Source organism: Pseudochaenichthys georgianus, chromosome 10, assembly GCF_902827115.2.
Source record: "Pseudochaenichthys georgianus chromosome 10, fPseGeo1.2, whole genome shotgun sequence".
Taxonomy (NCBI): domain Eukaryota; kingdom Metazoa; phylum Chordata; class Actinopteri; order Perciformes; family Channichthyidae; genus Pseudochaenichthys; species Pseudochaenichthys georgianus.
In genome coordinates, this window is record NC_047512.1 from 26,384,201 (window position 1) to 26,403,431 (window position 19,231).

General features: G+C 41.5%; 1 protein-coding gene across 5 annotated transcripts in view; it reads left to right on the plus strand.

The window, feature by feature from the left end:
- unc5a (unc-5 netrin receptor A) overlaps positions 1–19,231 on the plus strand; it is a 135,734-nt gene that overhangs the window by 73,297 nt on the left and 43,206 nt on the right. For all 5 annotated transcript variants that reach the window (XM_034093014.2, XM_034093015.2, XM_034093011.2 and 2 more), the window contains exon 2: positions 481–693. In XM_034093014.2, the coding sequence (XP_033948905.1) occupies positions 481–693 (213 nt within the window). The remainder of the gene's footprint in view (positions 1–480; positions 694–19,231) is intronic.

Consider the following 19,231-nt stretch of genomic DNA (forward strand, 5'->3'; position numbering starts at 1 on the left):
TATATGTATATTCTATTTATTTAGCTAACCTAACCCTAACTATCCAGCTGTCATTCATCTCTACCCTCCCTGCCTCTTGCCCCGCCTTGCTTAATGCGGTTAGACTCCTGGTTGAAGAGCCGTATAACACGCTGTGAAGTGTCCCAGTCGCTGAGACGATATTTATGGCCAGCGTTCCATCAGCGCTGATGTTAAAGGGCTGTGATTAAGAGCTGAAGTTAAGACCTGGACTCCATACAGCATACAAGGCCAAGCTCTGTCACTGCCAACTTATTTCTGTCTCTCTTTTCTCCGTCTGTCCATCTGTCGTCTTCTTCTTCCTCTTTCATATGAATATGTATGAATTCGCCAAGGACACTAAATCTCTGCATTAGATATTTGGTGCATTGCATTCATGACAACTTGAACGTCTACAAGCGTTTTTGTATTTGGCATTTCTAGAAAATCGCTGACTTTTTTTCCCTTTTCTCGTCTCTAAAGGCTCCGAGCACGCCACGGCAACGCTCCCCGCCGCCTTCAATGACCTGTTACCGCACTTCCTGGTGGAGCCAGAGGACAATTTCATCGTGAAGAACAAGCCGGTGACTCTGACCTGCCGCTCCACCCCGGCCACACAGATCTACTTCAAGTGCAACGGGGAGTGGGTGCACCAGGACGACCACTTGATCGAGCGGACTATCGACCCAGCCACAGGTACATGCAACACAAATCTGTTTCCTATCTCAAAATATGTAGCTGCTAATGTCTTCATTTAGACATTGTAACTGTTCAGATGCTGTTTGCAGATGGGAAATGTGCAGCTCCATAGATATATTATGCAAAGTGTTTGCGTGCAGAAACTAAGGTTTGCAATTTGCCAGTGATTACTGTGCTCCATCAGGCTCTTGGCTCATCCTCCAGCATATTTATCCTGCCATTCTCATAATAAGCACATTGGTTTCAGTCTCAGAAATCTTCTCAATCACCTTGGAGACCTGTTTGTTTTTCTCTCTGCTCTGCTGCAATTCCCCGCCTCCGTCATCGGTGTCATAAACATGTATGACACCGATGTGCTGTGATTCAGCAGCAATCTGCAAATTCAAACCTCCTATTCACAGCCTGACAACTGATTGGGAACGAGAGACGTTGGAAAGACGGGGACATCTCAGACACGCACACAGACACACACACAGACACACAAGCAGTTGCACACTCTGATTTCTTGCCTAACATCACACATGCATGATAAAGATAATGGACATAAAGGAGGACTACACAAAAACAAAAACACACAGCCATCAGCGTGTGCACACACATACACAAAAAGAGATGGAAAGGTGTAACGCAGCAACGTCTGAAGGGAAATGTAAGCAGGGGTGTATCAACTCATATGCACACTTGGCATCTTTGTTTGTAGATAAAGAACTTATTGTACCAACATGTTCTTCATCTGGTCTTCAGGGTTCAGAATAAAAAATGTAGCAGCGCACTGAATGTGGGAAGTTATTGTAAAATGTCACAGAGGGAACTAACACTTACATTTTTATTCAATCTGCCGCTCTCATAGGTCAGAATATCGGATTCATTTAACAGATGAACACAAATATTGTCCCATACTGAGGATTTCATCGCTGTTTATGCTAGCTTTTTCTCTTAAACAATTCATGTAAAGTGTATCATCTCTGCTGCGTGATTAACTTTGAGGCATGGGGAGTGATTTGATCCTAAATTCCCCCGGGTACAGACGCCTTTTTCTTTAACAACAGAAGAGTCAAATGTGGCTGTGTTCATGTGTGTTGTATTAGGCCCAGCCTTTAATGCTAGGGTCATTTTGGAATAAGCCTCTTGTTAAAAGAGTATACAGAGTTCATTTGAGTTCCTGTTTGGTGAATAGCAAGTGAACACATGCTGTAAGGGAGCACTTGTGGATTTGGATCATTAAGAGGAGACTGTCAGTGAGTCAACACTGATACAATAAGACCGATTCATAATGCGATGTTCCTACTTGTGTTGTTTCAATTACTGTTCTGCTCTGTTACTCTCTGTGGATGTGGGGGGTGTTCAAATGAAGTGTTGCCAATATCAACAATTCTTGTGGGGAGAAAGAGATTTTATCTAGTGAACATTTTAAATAATAGTTCAAGTCTATTCCCCACACGTAAAAGCTTGGCACATGTCACACAAGCAAAGTAAAACACTATTATATAACGTTTCTGTTGGCACGTACATTTCTTGTATTGCAGCAGCCTGCTTCTCCTAAAACCCTCCAACCTAAATGCCATGTATTTGTGTAATCAGCTCTTTATACGTGCATATGTATAGGACGACAAGGTGTGATGCCACCGTGCACAGCGAGATCTGTCAATTGTTTTCGCTTTTGATTAATTATGTCTTGGATTCAACAATGAAATGTTCGTTTAATACGATATAAAACAGAGAAAAGCAGGACATCTCCATGTTTGAGAGGCTGACAACAGCGCTTTCTGCCGTTATTCCAGCAGGATTAATCGATCAAAATCAATATAGTTTGCAATTATGTTTCTGTCTATCCACTAATTTATTAGTTAACTAAAGGTGACTGCTTAAATTCTTGTTTTTAAAATCCCTCCAAACTTTAATAGACGATAACCTTTAGAAGTCTGACTCGGACTGTTTTAATGTCTGAACATTAACCATTTTTAAGATTCAGAAATATTCACGCTGTGAGGGAAGGTTCCTCTCTGCCGGTCTTCTCACTTCACGTTCTGCTCCACACAGAGGCTAGGAGAAGAGGCAGTGTCTCTCTTTCTGACCTGCTGCAGGAACATGGTACGACAGAACGTTCTCTGATTACTGTGTGACCTGCTTCCCCTCAGTAACCTTTGTCTGGAGGTGCATGTAAATGCACGGATTGTATAATATACATGTAATTTGTGGCAATCATCGTAAAGGGTGAACCTTGTGGAGTCGGCGGCCTACTTCAATACGATGAGTATGAATCGCGTTTATTCACGAGCTAAAGACCACGCTGTGCCCCATAAACAGCAGATTTATTGGGAACATCACATTACCGATGTAATGTTGCTGCGCCAACATTTAATGATGATGGACCGTTTGTTGTGTTGTTATGAAGCGGTAAAGTCAGAGTTTATTTGTCTATTAAACAAATCTGGCAGCAGCGAGGGGCTTCGTCTGTAGGAACCCTGTGAAGGTCCAAGGACTCTTCGCAGCTCTCCACCTCGCTCTGTGGTACGCCGCCTTCGAAGATGAATGTGTCGTGTGGGGCCGTTACCAAGGACACGTGGTTGTCCAGAGGAATGGCGGCTCCAAGGTACCCACATCGATCCCTCAAACGCTTGTGCTGTTTAATGTCAGCACTTCCCTCAGGAGTTTACTGATGGCTCCTTCTAATCCCCTTTTCCTGCAAGAAGTGTGTGTCTGTGGTGTGTGTGTGTGTGTGTGTGTGTGTGTGTGTGTGTGTGTGTGTGTGTGTGTGTGTGTGTGTGTGTGTGTGTGTGTTGTGTGTGTGTGTGTGTGGTGTGTGTGGTGTGTGTGTGTGTGTGTGTGTGTGTGTGTGGTGTGTGTGTGTGTGTGTGTGTGTGTGTGTGTGTGTGTGTGTGTGTGTGTGTTGTGTGGTGTGTGTGTGTGTGTGTGTGTGTGTGTGTGTGTGTGTGTGTGTGTGTGTGTGTGTGTGTGTGTGTGTGTGTGTGTGTGTGTGTGTGTGTGTGTGTGTGTGTGTGTGTGTGTGTGTGTGTGTGTGTGTGTGTGTGTGTGTGTGTGTGTGCCCGGGTTGTCAGGCTGTCCTCTCACTCTGGTCGTCACAGTCACACCGGACTCTAAACTCGTACCTGTTGCCAAGCAACCAGGACTTCTGTCACACCAGAAGCTGCCCGATATCAACATCTCGCCTTGAGGAGTGAGAAATGAGGAGTTTGGAGACATACCCAAGTTGACAAAAATTGATTGACAATTTATACCCAGTGTAACAGTGACAAATCACTTGCTGAAAGTAGCCAGCTTCTCTAGAAGGAACTTTGAGAAATGTCCTTTCTGACTCCAAGGGGTCGTCTCCACTCGGGCTCTGCACTGGTCCATGCTTGTTTGCTACATGTACTAAGACGGATGTAAATACGGTGCACACATGTGACCAGCCAACGAGAAGCCCCTGAGACTCCAGCCTCTGTTCCATTGGCTGGCATGTTCACACTGATTGGGATTCTCATCAAGGATACTCATTCCTTTATGTAAATGAAAGTGCAGCTCGGATCGAGTTAATGCTCTTCATTCCAACGGAAATGTAATGAAAATAGCATGTAGACACATCAGAGTCAAGAGTCGCTGCTGGAGACGGTTCTCACATGTGCTCTGCGGTTCTCCGTTCAATATGATAATCTCTTTCTCTTTGATGGATGAGTGGCTCGTCAACAATGGAGAATACATAGTTTGATAGGGCTTAAAGCTACACGCATATGATGTCTCAATATTAGAAATGATTGGATTACAATATACGCAGAAATGTAATCATTGGGCTATTAGTTTTCAACTGCATGTGTAAGAGTTGTTCTTTTTATAATTAGCTATTAATGTTGTTTTGAATAGTTATTCAAAATGATAACCAGCAAGTTGACATTTCATGGTTAAATAAGGTTTAAAAAGTACAGTCTTTATTTGCTTCTATTTGTTGCAGTAATAAAAAAAAGCCAAACTTTATCATGATTCTTGTTCCGTCAGCCAAAGTCCTGGCTAATAGGGGCTGCAATAAAAACGCGTTACAAAATAGCATGCGTTCAATAAGCCACATAATCAGAACTAATCATAAATAAGATGTGATTAAATCATGAATATATTAATCAGAGTTAACACTTTGCAATTGAGAAAAACCCCAAAACCTCAGCACCTAGTTTCTGCACCAACGATTTCAATTCACGAAGGGAGACCAAGCTTAGATATTGTCGACTCTCGAGTAACTGCAGAAGGATTGCGGCAGATACAGAAATCTCTGAGATGCTTACAGTATAATATAAAGATGAGTCACAGCCACGGCATGGGCCAGAATAATGTTATATTTGACCAAGATATAAACAAATAGTGCTACAGATCTAAATCTACTGAGCAGAATAACAACTCTCATTTCTACCAACAGTGCTGAGCAGAATCGTGATATACCTTGAGACGATATTAATGCCTCCACTATATTGTTAACACCAAGGGAGCACTCATTTTAACACCTGTGTGTTGGACTGCGAATCACTAGTGTGGGACTTCTTCATGGCAATATTCGACTTTAATTTGTATTTTTGTATCAATGTGATAAATAACTTTGAGTTGTTTATTGTATTTAATTTATAGGTTAACCAAAAATTGATATAAATGTATAGTGTTTCAGAAAATATGACCACAATATAACAATTTAATATACTTTAGTAGACAATTAAAACCAGTACATTTGATGTAAAGCTCTTATTATTATTTTGTACTTAAAGGTAGGATAGATAAGAATGGAGAAACCAGCTCGAGTGCGCCTAGAATTTGAAATACACAACCGAAAAAAATCTGTCCCTTCCTTCAGACTTCCTCACAGAGCCCCTCCTCCAACACACACGAACGCGCACATGACCAATGAGGGCACGAGATAAGTTTGTGCACGAGATGGAAGGCTGAACAGGCAGGTAGGCCATCCAGTTATCTGGCGCGGGCCGAGGTAGATAACTGGACTTTCTTTTTACAAGCGCCACGGCTTTCACAGATGAAATGTTTGTATATATTTATTGTCAAAGCATTTAATTTATTCATTGCTATCGGGATGTTAAGAGCATTCCATGGAATATAACAAAAAGTGTTCCTGAAGTCAATTACCTACCCCACCTTTTAATTGAACAATTTGTATTATCTGAATGATTATTTTTAAAAAAAAAGCCATATGGAAAGCAGTGAGAAATTCATTATGGGAATTAAAAGTCATACCAGCCCGCCTGTCCCCTCATACAGGCCTGATCACCCGTGCACTCAAAGCATCCTTTTTCTCTGCGGCTGTGACTCCCACTGTCCAAATGAGTACTGTGCATGTTTTTCATCACTAAAGTATATCAAGTAGGAACAAAAATGAAAATCAAAGCGAGCAGAAGCAGAAATCAATAATCCCTTTTTCACTTTCTCGCATTAAAGTAATATCAGAAAGGTGGCATTTTTCAGAGATGGACTAGTCTGGCCTCCATCCCTGTTCACTCCCCACAGACTCAGACAGACGTCAAAGTAACTGGAAGGGTTTGTATTAATAACTGACCCAGGTCTGAAGTGCAGACATGTTTCCTTCTGACTGCTCAGTATTCTCGGCTCAGGAGGTAGAAAACATGACATTCGGACAACCATGGACAGCAGACGTGACCTCTGCCCTCATCAGACAGGTCTGTTTATTGAATCTGATTCAGTGCAGGAAAGACAAAAGAGCTGCTGCCGCTGGCTGGGTGTACTGCACACTTACAGTTTGAGTTACTGACACACCTTTGTTTTCTGTGATCGCTTTGGACCTTCCCACCCCCCATAAAAACACACACTAGTATCCTTACACAGAGGACTCACGACACCCTCACACACAAGCTCCTTTGAACATGGAAAAGAAAGAGATGTCAATTTGTCCTTCCTCTCCTGGTATCAATGTCCGATATCGATCCATCCCAGAGTCTATCAGTTCTCATTACCTGCCCTCGGTAACTTATCTCAATTGTTATGGCTGTGACTGCTTCCAAAGCCCCGTCCAGCGTTGTGTCTCTCCCAGGTCATCCGTTATAGAGCTGGAGAAACGGGAGACGTCTGGCGAGTCCTAATAAAGACATATCCCCTCCGAACAAATCAATGCTGACAGTGTGTTTGCATAGATTAGGAGATTCCCCCACACTATGATTTCTCATCAGACACATGAGAGGAGATGGGGAGATTGGCATTTGAGTGGAGGAGTGTTGTACGTCCGGACTGATTTGATTTTGTTTGCATTTCATCTGCCAGCATTGATGGAAACGATTTCGATCCACGCGTCGCATTGTCAAACCAAGCAGCAAACCCTCTCAGGTGGAAATACATGCATTTCACATTTCTATTTCAATAAGCCTCGCCAACTGCTTTATAAAGATTTGAGGAGATTATATTTTCGTTGTTGATTGAACCGGATGTCGAGAAGGCTTCTACAATGAAAGCAGAAGATGATGGAGAAAAAAATCACAAGCTATACATTTGCCTTTTACTTTGTGAAAGGGATTTCTTTCTTGGTTTAGAGTGGAATAACACACTATTTTAATAACTCTTTAATATTCTTTTTTAATTTACATAAGTCCACATTTCAAAACCCCTTTAAGGGAATACAACCTCCAGCTTTATCAGCACCAACTCTCTGAAGTCTAAATACCGCATATGACGTGTCAGTAAATCTCTTTAAACCATCTATCACTTTCTGCAGAGAACTAATAATGTGTTATGGCACCACAGGGCTGTCCCCTGTGTCTGAAAACCAGCGAGGATTCATTTGTATAAAATATGTATTTCCTGATTGACTAGATCCTGGATTGTAATGTGATGACATATTTAATTTCTGATCAAAGGGGGAGATAAGCTAGGCTAAGCTGTAATGATCTGTAACCTTTATTTTAATACCGCAATACTAATCCATGGTATTATAGCAGCCAATCAGTTCTCCCACTCCATCTTACACCCACTCACCACTCGCGCTGCCCTCTACTTCTCAGTCCTGTATCGGCCAACAACAAGGATGCAGATAAATATCTTGGCAGGAAACATATAGGAGGTCCCTGTTCTATTTTAAGTGTGGAATATGGCTTTAAAGTGGAGCAACCAAAGGCTACAAAAATCATGTTTCAGGGGACCATGAAGAAAAACTGAATTAACTGAAAACAGAGAAGGAAACAAATTTTAAATGAAATATCAAAAACAGGGAAAATGAGTAAGCATCCTGTCCATCACAAGGATGCCCTACCCTGAAACAAATGCTCATTTATCTTCAATTTCACTCTAAATAGAAAGTTACTCATCAGAAAAATGTTTACAAAGGACATAAATGAATGGGTAAGAAGTAGGGACATTTTCTCAAACTTTTATACAATCTGATGTATTTCTGCTACCAGAGGACTCGTGCTCTGCTGGGTTTTAGAATGCAGGTGTAAAGCACTTCCACATTGGCTTCACATTTATAGGCTGCTGCTTGCAAGCAGCTCACAGATGCTGTTGTCATAATTGTGAGTAATTTAGAACAGTCTTCCTAATAGTGTGGGGGCCTCGTGACAGCAATTAAACATGATGTTAAAGAGCGGCCCTGTCATGATTCAAGCAATGCCGGATAGACCTGTGAGCCATAATCTACTGAACAGAAGACATTAAGACAATCAGGAGGGAAAGGACAATATCGTCCTGAATAAACAATATGGCCTTGTACCACCTGCTAAGCATCGATCAGTAGCCAGAGGGACTAATTGATAATGCATTATCAGCTGCTTCCCCATAATGGGTCTTCTATTTCATCCTGTCCTTGATTGCGGGACGGAGGGGGAAGGATTTGGCGATGAAGCACCGAAAAGTGTGTGTGTGTGTGTGTGTGTGTGTGTGTGTGTGTGTGTGTGTGTGTGTGTGTGTGTGTGTGTGTGTGTGTGTGTGTGTGTGTGTGTGGTGTGTGTGTGTGTGTGTGTGTGTGTGTGTGTGTGTGTGTGTGTGTGGTGTGTGTGTGTGTGTGTGTGGTGTGTGTGTGTGTGTGTGTGGTGTGTGTGGTGTGTGTGTGTGTGTGTGTGTGTGTGTGTGGTGTGTGTGTGTGTGTGTGTGTGTGTGTGTGTGTGTGTGTGTGTGTGTGTGTGTGTGTGTGTGTGGCAGCAGGAGTAAAGTGAGTCAGGGAGAATTCAAAAGGAACCAGCTGTACTGATTGATCTCTTCGATACACCCGTACAGGGGCCACAGGTCTCGGCGTCTCAGACTCTACCCAAGCCGTTTTTTTTTTTAAATGTTAAACTTTGGTATGTCGGTTCCTTTGAAGTTGGTCTTGCTATGCAGGAATAATGAATTTTAAAATTAACTGCAATTAGTGGAACAAAAGTGGTAAAAAAAAAAGATAATTACCATTTGTCAAACAACAACGCTAGCGTTCCAATCTCCCACGCGCACAGCCTTTTGTCCTCCCAGCCAATCATATCCCGTGTCAGGCCCATGCTTTGCTTTAGCTTAAGTAATTTTGTTTTTGTCAGTCTCACAAAAGATGTGCTCCAGCGGAAAGTTGGAATGCATTCCACACTTAGTTGTGTTTTCTTTACACCGTCCAAGTAATTTATTTACACCGTCCAAGTAATTTATTTACACCGTTAGGTAAAGACAGACATGTTATCGATACAGCCATTCAACTTTTGCATTTGTAGTTGGTGTATGTGGAATTGCATGTGAAGAAAATGCATTTAAAAGTCTGTGTGAGCACAGGGAATTCATCATTTTTAAATGATTATAGATTGCGGTCTCTCTGCTACATGGCCCACAGTATAACACGTTTGCAGTAGGAATGATAACAGATTCAAATTAATGTTCATCTATATTTCTAAAGGCACACGGTAGTTTTTGTACCTTTTTTTGTGGAAAGCATCTTGTTCTCAGAGCTACATGGCAATGTTTGCTCTTCTACACCGAGTAAAATGTGTCTGTATGGTGCAATGAAGTGCAGCACACGCATTACCCAGACAACTTGTGCTGCCCTTGTGCTGAGAAGTAGAGGCCAAAGTTGCAAACTTCTTCGGATTCCATAATGTGCCTCAAAATGTGCCGGTTGGATACAGAACGTATCAGAGGGGGGCCGGTAAACTCCCGTGCCTTGCTATTTTGATTCTTAGCAAAACTCTTTACCTCATTTTTTCATTTGTCACTGTACGATTATTGGATCTTTCAACTTACCTTCCCTGCCTTTGGAAATGGAAGACATGAGTGCTATGCTGCCAGAGAGAGACCGAGTGGGAGTTTGTGGTGTCAATCAACACCTGCTCTGCTCAAATTTGTTTAAAAATAGTGGAGCTGGGGGGTGTATTGAAGGAGCTGACAGCTAAATAGTCCACAGAGATGTTTGATAGGAAGAGGAACTGAGTCGCTGACCGTTAATACGTGTGTGTTTGGCCCCAAGTAGACTTTCAGTATAGGTATTTTACACAGTCCTGGAACAAACAGCAGCTTACCGCTTAAACTAGAAGCTGCAGGGTGTCCTGGGTATGGGATAGTGGTGACTATTTTATGCTGTGAGGGAAGAACAATAGTTTCAGTGTCCTCATGAAGTGCTGTTTAAAATATGGAGAAGATTTCACCTGGAAGCATCACAAAAAACAGATCAAGTGAAGCTTATATAACCAAAAGCATCTTGACCTGGATAGTGCTTTTAGTTCTCAACACAGTCTCAGGTGAGCCCACAGTGAGTGGAGACTACAGCAGACTAATGTGTTTCAGGGAGCTGACACCCAAGTCAATTATCAGCGGCATCCTGCCCACATATAACACTCCTGGCTTCTGTGTCGTGTGGTTACTGCGACGACCACAAACCCTCAAAGAAGAGGATGCAGAGAGGCCCGTGTTTGAGGAAGGCTTCTCATCGAGGCGGGCGTTTAATGAGGCATGCTGACAACAGCAAGAGGAGCGGGTTCTGGTCTGGGAGCCATCAGGATTTATATTAATCATTTATTCATTCATGTTGTTTCAGAGTGAGAGTTTGTTTTCTTCAGGTGTTTGTTTGTTTCCCTTCTGTCTCATAGCAGAGATTTACTTTTCTGTGTTCAATCACGGCACTCTTCAGAGTACTATTTGCATTTTGCGTGGGTCCTCTTCGTCCTTTCCTGCTGTTATGATGAGAAGACATGCAAACAAGTGAAAAGACTATTTTCACCTTCTGCCAAATATGTATTGATTACAGCTTCTCAAATGTGCAGATGTGCTGCCTTTCTGATAATATACTCCATGTCTTTGGGTTTAGGTTGAAAGCTATGCCGCTTTGACACAGGTCTGGGAATTGTGTGACATCATTTTCTCACATGTTATAGGCAAAGTCATTAAGGACTTAATCAAGAATATAACCGTCAGATTAATCGGTAATGGAAAATGGAAATGAGCTCCAGTTGTGATCTTTGCAAATCTCCTGTCTTTATACTCAGCATTTTTAAATCATTATTTTTCCTTTTAGGGAAGTGTTTAACCTCTGCTGCATCTGCACACATAATTATTGTTCATACCTCCATTGTTAAACCAAGCTCCAGGGGTCCACTGTGTACTTTCACTCCATGTTCTCCATTTTCAGCGTCTGGTTATTTATAAGTTCACAATTCTCCGTCTCGCATCTATCGTATTAATAATTAAAACAGTCACATTTGAACAAAGAAATGAATATTTAAAGACTCAGTCCATGTTCGGTCTGCAGCACTTCATCCCCTCATGCGTTGCATTAAAGTTGACTCAACAACAGGCTCCACATTGGAAGGAGAACTGTGTCGACTCGACGCCATATGACCTCTGGGGCAAGCGGGAGATTTAAACAGATGAAAGGTATTTTGAGATCTAACCATTCTCTCATTTCCTACACTTACTGTATATACATTCTGTAAAAAATGATTTTCTTCGCCAAAGATAAACATATTATTTTAGGACTATATTGTGTACGATTTAAATCTTAAAATACTGCTTTATTTTAAACTCTTATGTGAGGCTACCTAGAAAGACCTATTTCAGCTGCTGTTGTCTGGAGGAGAGCCTCTTGTGTGTCATGTGTGAGGAGGAGGGTGGTGGATAAGACTATAAGAGGTATTTCTTTATCCTACACATTTTCAAGAAGCATTGATTCTGACACATACAACGGATCTGTATCTACATCACAGCACGATGTTAAAACTGACTATCTGAAGGTTTCTCGTGATGCTTTACAGTCGGTGAATTATATGCCATGAGATGACAAATCATCCACAGGTTTTAAATCCTTAACAAGAAAAGGCAGACTAATTTTAAACCTTCGTCATAGGCCTTTTTTCTCCTTAACTTGTAAGGCAGGGAGGCTACACAGCCTTTAAGTGGTAGACTATGTGAATTATAAGCAAGGGCAAGAGCTTCAGTTTGAAGTGCAAATTCAAAGGGGCTTCAATACTTTCAGATAATGCATGAATCTAAATATTTTCTTGATGTTCATCGGATGATCTTTCTACCTGACAAAGGCATATGTAATGACAGCAACATTTCCACGAAATGAAAGCAGTTCTAAACAGACATCTACTTTAGTTTGTTTTATAATACGAGTCGTTAGCCACAAATACAGAATTATTATTATAAGAACAAATGTGGATTTCAGTACTTCAAAAAATCTTTTTTTGAGTTTTTTTAGAATCAATTTCGTAGCCTCTGTTTTCCCTCCGGCTGTTTACTGAAGGATGTTTGTTGTGCTCAATATTTACATTCGCCCACGTACCTTCATTGGATTACCAAAAACCTCTGCCTTCTATCTCCGGCAACACTGCCGGCCAAAGACTAAAGAGGAACCAACCAACCGAACGTGAGCAGGGAGGGGGAAACCCTAATGCAATTTGTATGGCACAGAGCACTCTTCAAGCAGATGGCAGCCAGGCTGACTTACCTGAAGCAGTTTTCCTTATTTACTTCAGCGCCCAAGGCCATGTCAGACAAGGGGGAGAGAAACATGTTAGCCCGAGCAAATTATCAGGGCTTTCATGTGGGTAACGTTCTATCAGATCCTCCCACTCTGCAGAATGTAATGGAAGCGGAAGCAAAGTGCTCAAGGCCTTCACCTCCGACTTGTTCTCATTCGAGGTAGGACAAGGTGTGTGTGGGAGATAAAGGAGCAGGTTCCCAGTCACTCCCAGCCTGAAGACTGTGGCATATAGAATGTTCTGCTCTTGCCAATCATCGGGGTCAGGATAATGGATGGCGAGTAATTACACCAGGGGCACTTTGGTAAGGGCACAGAGGTAAACCACAGCCCTGTCTCCGTGTGTGTATATAGTTGCTATTAAGAAAAGGTTAGGTAAACGAATTACAGAGAGGCGGTGTAAATAGAAAAATCCATTGCTTTGAATTAATGTCCGTTTGATGTCATCAGTTGTGTAGGCTTGTGGCTAGATGTAAATATGGAAACATGTAAACAGACACCGTGTCGTATGCCATGTGATGCCTGCACAAGTAAAATCTATTTTGAAGTTTTATCTGTCAATTCATTATCACGTTCCAAACCTGCGAACACCTGTGCAACCAAAACACTTTTATGTACACTGCGCTGCGCATTGTTGTGATATCCTGTGTGCCTTTGTTGTCAGTGATGAATATGGCAGTGAAATGTCTTGCCGAGTGACATCTCACTCTCATCGGGGCATGCAACGTGTGTACATCATTAATAACTATACTATAAAGCTCAAACTTTTCCAATCAGCATCTTATCCCCTCACATATCTCTGTGTAAATCTGACGTTTCAATAACCTTTTATTTTATTGTTGGAAGAGGCACATTGTGATATGTAGTTATTTCAGGATGGAATATTAACTGTGGTGAAATCATTCTTGGCATCTCGTAATCTCCAGTTTCTGGTTGAGGGTTCATGGATGCGCTGCAACTTCTGTCAACAGTATTTGTTAAGAAGTGGAACACAGTTCAGCTGTGATTTTGTAGAAAAAGAGACTGTCATCCAAGGAGACGTTTTTTTTCTATTGCACCCCAATGCAAGTCTGACCTAGTTTTGAAAAGAATCAACTGCAGATTGTATTACTTTGTGTATTTTCTATTTAACAAATAGTCAATATTGTTTTTCTTTCATTAGTTAATCTTAAATGAATACACATGGTTATGGTATGGGTAAAAATAAATCAGACATTTTAAACACTGCTCCTTTTTAAAAAAGAGTTGTTTGTTTGTACCCTTTGATGGTTATCTTCACAGTCTGGTATTAACAATATAAAAAAATTATGAAGATTTAAAGACATATGCACTTTCAGTCACTCAGTATATTTTTAAAACAGGCATATTAATCCATGGCATTCATAACTGTTTATTCAGTCCTGCACCATGTACTCTCCTCACCCTGCCGTCAGGGCTCCACCTGAGTCTCCTTGAAGTGGCATTGGAATGAATGTCGCCGGATTGATTGGAGCGCTACCTGCTTGCCTGTTTGTCAGCCATGAATAATCTGTAACGACATTCACAGCATCAGCTGGGGCCTTGCAGCGCGCATTCATTGTGGAAAATGGACAGCTCAATCAAAAGAAGCTCTTGAAAAGCTAGCCATAACCGGAGGCAGAGCCTTGACCCAGAACGCTGTCCCACTGTCTCGAGTCGCAACCTCACCAACATGAGTGGGAGGTCTGACTGCTGTATTCCCAGTGAACTCAGGGCTTCTATTCTGCCTCCCTTCCCCCCTCACTCTGCTGTTCCCATCTCTCTTGCTTTTTAATAGAGCCATGCCTCACTCAGAAGGCCGCGCTATCCTTGTTGGGAGACAGATGCTTATGGCACCACCTCCCACACTCCACTCTCCCCGTCAGGTAGCATGGGCCACCCATCACCACACTGCTTTACATGGTAATGAAAGTCTGAAGACTTGATGATAAAGCAGTTATGACCTTGCCTCTGTGACCTAGGGTTCACTTTGGATTGTTTACACATGGAAATACTTTCCAGGTTGTGATGAAAGTGTTTTCAGAATGACGTTAACTAGAAGTTGAGCTCTAAAGTTGTTTTCTGACAGCCTAGTTGTTGCCAGGATTTCAGTTTTTATAAATAAAAGCTGAAATCATTGGTCTAAGGAAGAGGGCATTGTGGAGCTCTGGATAGTGCCAGTGATGACACTGATGCCACACTGGACAAAAAAGAACCACAGGAGGAAATGAAACACTTACAGCATGCTTTTGACAAGTTTCTTAAAAGCATTCATCGGCAATGTCTCCCTTCAACCATTGTGAACTCTTACCCCTTGAAATGGTGTGTTCCCCTGATGTAGAATCACCCAACCTTAATCCCTCTATATCCACTGATGAATCCCAGCAACACACACAGTAGGGATGCCGCCTAATTGAATTTCCTTGGTCACAATGAAACACACACTCAGGACCTGCGAGTGCCAGTCCATGCCTTTGATAAGCAAATGACCCCGATGGAATTGAGGTCACAGCCTGCGAAAACAAGAGTGAGGCAGAGAAAAATAAAGTCCCGCACTCAGACAATCCCAATATCGACTCAGCCGGGATTGAGTCCAATGATGTTTACCCTCTGTGTGTTGAGCCTCTGCTGGCTTAAGAGGAAATTCATCCTACAATCACACACACAAAGATGTCTGTGGTCCTGTCACTCACGTTGTGACTTCTTCCTTTTTGTTACTGTAAGGGCTATTTTTACATTTGAATGGAGTGCATGTGTAAATAATCTTGTCGTTGCTACAGATTCCTATAGAGCACAGTCCAGTAAATGTTGCCGCATCCTTTGTGTCTGTTTTTGTGTGCCATTGGCTCCAGTAATAGCTTTTCTTGTACTCAATTGCCTGAAGACTGTGCAACAAGCTCCCTCGTACAATAGTCAGGTCAGTTAATTCATGAACTCATCCACTCTGCATCTCTTCTAGTCTTTTTTTTTGTATTCCGTTCATTTTATTTGTTGTTATTTTTTTTTTTTCAGTTGAATTAAACTTAAAGTTCAGGGTAATCAACTGTTAAAAACATACTGTTCACATTTTTTCTGCTGCAATAAATGGATGTTTTCAAAGTCAATGAATAATCGCATTTAATAATCGCAATTATTGACCCATAATCGAGCAGCCCTACATCACAGGGGTCCGTTTGAAATTCACACTTTTACAGTCAGCTAGCTTTATTTAATTTATTAAAATATATCTTTAGACTTTAACAGTAGACTTGTCTGATTGACTTCTCTGATAGTTTTATCCTGATGCCAACCAATATGCCTTAACCTTACCAGCGAAGGCAACCAATTGTAGCCAATCAGAGGCAGAGTAGGGCAGTTGTTATGCCATAGTAGGATATAAAATATTGCAGTTATTCTGCATAATAATTAGCCACATTATTCGGTTTGTTGCAGGGACTGTGTATATTCTGAGCAGTTGGCATTTGTTTTAAGGTAAACGGGGGGTTGTATTAATGGATTTTGGATAACGGGCCTTCACAACATTGGGCAGTCTCCAATTCTCCTTGTTTTGGTCTCAGAGATAAACTGTAGTGTAATTTGTAACTAATACTTCCTGAACTATCTGTCTTATTTAATATATGCACAAACATGCAGTAACAGTGACACCTTTTAAATAGTTTATATTTCTACAAGGACTGATCAAATGTGTTCCTTTTGAACTAATTGTGTTTGTACTATTGGAACTGCAGTTGCCAGGTCTTGTGAATTACAGCACTGGTATCAATAATATCAATGTGTCAAAGAACATGTTATGCATATTAATCAAGCATTGTACATTTGGGAATGTGAGTGTGAATTGTAATTACTACCAAAAGACAACAGCTTTCTATTGATATTGGCACTGGTATGAGTCTGTGTCTCTGTGGAAGCATGCATTACTTCTTAATTTCAGTGTAATATTACAAAGCTTGGAGATTTGTATATATGTTATGGCGAAGTACAGCTGAGTAAGTTGCCCCCATTGCACGCCAATCATAAAACATAAACTCTCGAGGGCTACAGCTGTAAGCCCAGAATTCACACAGTGTCAATCACATAATCATCCTTTTAAAGTTTTCATTTCACTGCGGTTTCTGGATATGAGCTCATTTATAAATGGGCCGCAGACCAAACCGAAGGCTGCGGGAATCATGTCATGTTTTAATTATCGTTTAACAGGGATGTTAAGTGAACGCTGAATATCTTGCAGGAAAGGTAAAAGAAAGTGTTAATTTAACTATCTTACTCTCTTTAGTTCCTAACACCTTAGAGAGGCAGCCGAGCACAGTTTTATAAATCGATATTGATATTACTGAGTCAGAAGGGTGTCCGTTTTCTAAAAACCCTGAGCATAGCTTTATATGAATCAGTGGTGTAGTTGCCACATCAGTCACCTATGAGTGGTTTTCATAAAGTTGTGTTTTGCTGACTGACCTCCCAGTGGAATAGACTTTGGAAAACAACAGTAAATAGCAGCCTGTCCAATCATTATTAACTGCTCTAAAAATTACTGTCCCATTTTGTTCACAAAGTGATGAGATTATTTTGTCGTCCTTATTAATTGGAGTGAAATTGGACAGAGTGAGTCACTGCAGTGTTACTGGAAGGTGTCGGACACAGAAAGCAGGTAATTATGGAGACAGGAAGAGATAAGAAAATGGAATGCAATTACCCCGGCAAGGAGAGCTTCAAATTGCTCCTCTCAGGATTTCTCACTTCAGGTCCCTATTGTTCATTCTTTGCATCTCCATACTCATCTATTCCTTTCAGCCTCTAGCTCAATGAATAAGGAAAGTTTGCATTAATCAAATGAATTTCTGCGGCAAGTAGAGCCATATAACCAACTGGACACCGCTTATTGATCAATTATAAATGTATTCAAATGTTTTTCCCAATTATTTTGCCCACATAAACTGCTGAGCTAAGTCTAAATCTGATGTTTACATTGTTCCTTATATCCAAGGCTGTAAAAGTTTAATTTCACTTTCTCGTTGTAGGGGGCACAGATTGATCTCTTCTATCTCCCCCCTCCAGACTGCAACTGTACTATTGTTCCATCCATGTGTGCATACATAGCATTTTATTAACAACTAACACGCACACACATATGAAACTAAATATAACAATACCCCCTCTCAAATCCCTCCCCAGTGAGCGAGATTGCTGCCTGTACTGTAAATAAGTGTATGCGTTACGCAAAAACTGCTGCTCTTGCTACATTAGACTTCATTTCATTAATTCTGTGGATTCCGCGGCTCACTTTTTTGTAGAACACGCAAAATGCAACTGCAAACATAACCATTGTTCTTAGATATAGGTATATGTAGAGAACTCAAAATGTTTTCTCTTGTTCAAGGTAAAAAAAATGTCTTATGTTTCAAGGTGAAAGCCAAATGTTGCCATGCTGCCGGTTCAAAAAGGGAGGTTTCTTCTGATCCATTTGTTGATTCTCTCTAGTGCCCATTGTGTTACTTTGGGCATTACTTTAGCATCGAGGTGCTCTCAGTCTGTGCCACACACTCCCTGCAAAAACACACACATACACACACACACACACACACACACACACACACACACACACACACACACACACACACACACACACACGGTAGAGCTAGAGTTGAGAGAGAAAGAAAGTGAGTAAATGAGAGTGAATTCCTCAATCCAGACTTTTATTTCAACCTTTTTTGGCAGTTATTTGGCTGAATTATTAAAGCCAATGGAAACACACAAATATTACCTTTCGCCTTGTTTTTTTTTTCCGGAGACTAACACATAGCAAGGGGACGCTGTTAACGCTTGAGGAGGTGCTTCAGGGCTTGATTTACTACATGTATACTCGCATTTACCAAGAACACATATTGCAAAATCTACTGCATTTAGACGCTAGTACATGGGGGGGGTCCACCAGTGACCCTTACAGCTACTTCTCAACACGTGGCTGCCAGCAGTGGAGCCACTCTGCTTTCCTCCCTGACAGCTTATGTCACCAATGGGACAAAGGCCTCGACAGATCCACGCACAGTTTGCCTCAAATTGTTTACTAAAATATCCTCGTTTTCAGTTTGTTCAATGCTCTGTATCAGCACAAGTGCTTTCTGTAATTGCTGTATAGGTTTGATGGTCTGATAGGTGCCACTTAGCCAAACGTCAGCTCGCCTCAGTCTGGAGGGGAATGATTACCGCACACAGATCAAGTGTGTGAGTGAGGGGAGGGTCACAAAGTGCCTTTATGTAAATGGAAGTAGAAGAGCAGCTCTACATTGAGACTTAAATATACAGCTTTTAATGTGTGCCCTCTGTGACTGTTAAATGTTCTGTATTCATAAAAAGACCCCAGGGAGAAAAGATGAGACAGAATGAGAGAGGGCTGGAAGCTGAGGGAAACGCAGCAATCTCTTGATCAGAGGGAAGAGAAAGTAGGATACGTCGTAGGGATCAAGGTCGTAGAGATCAAGGTCGTAGATACAGTGGGGCAAAAAAGTATTTAGTCAGCCACCAATTGTGCAAGTTCTCCCACTTAAAAAGATGAGAGAGGCCTGTAATGTTCATCCTAGGTACACTTCAACTATGAGAGACAGAATGGGGGAAAGAATC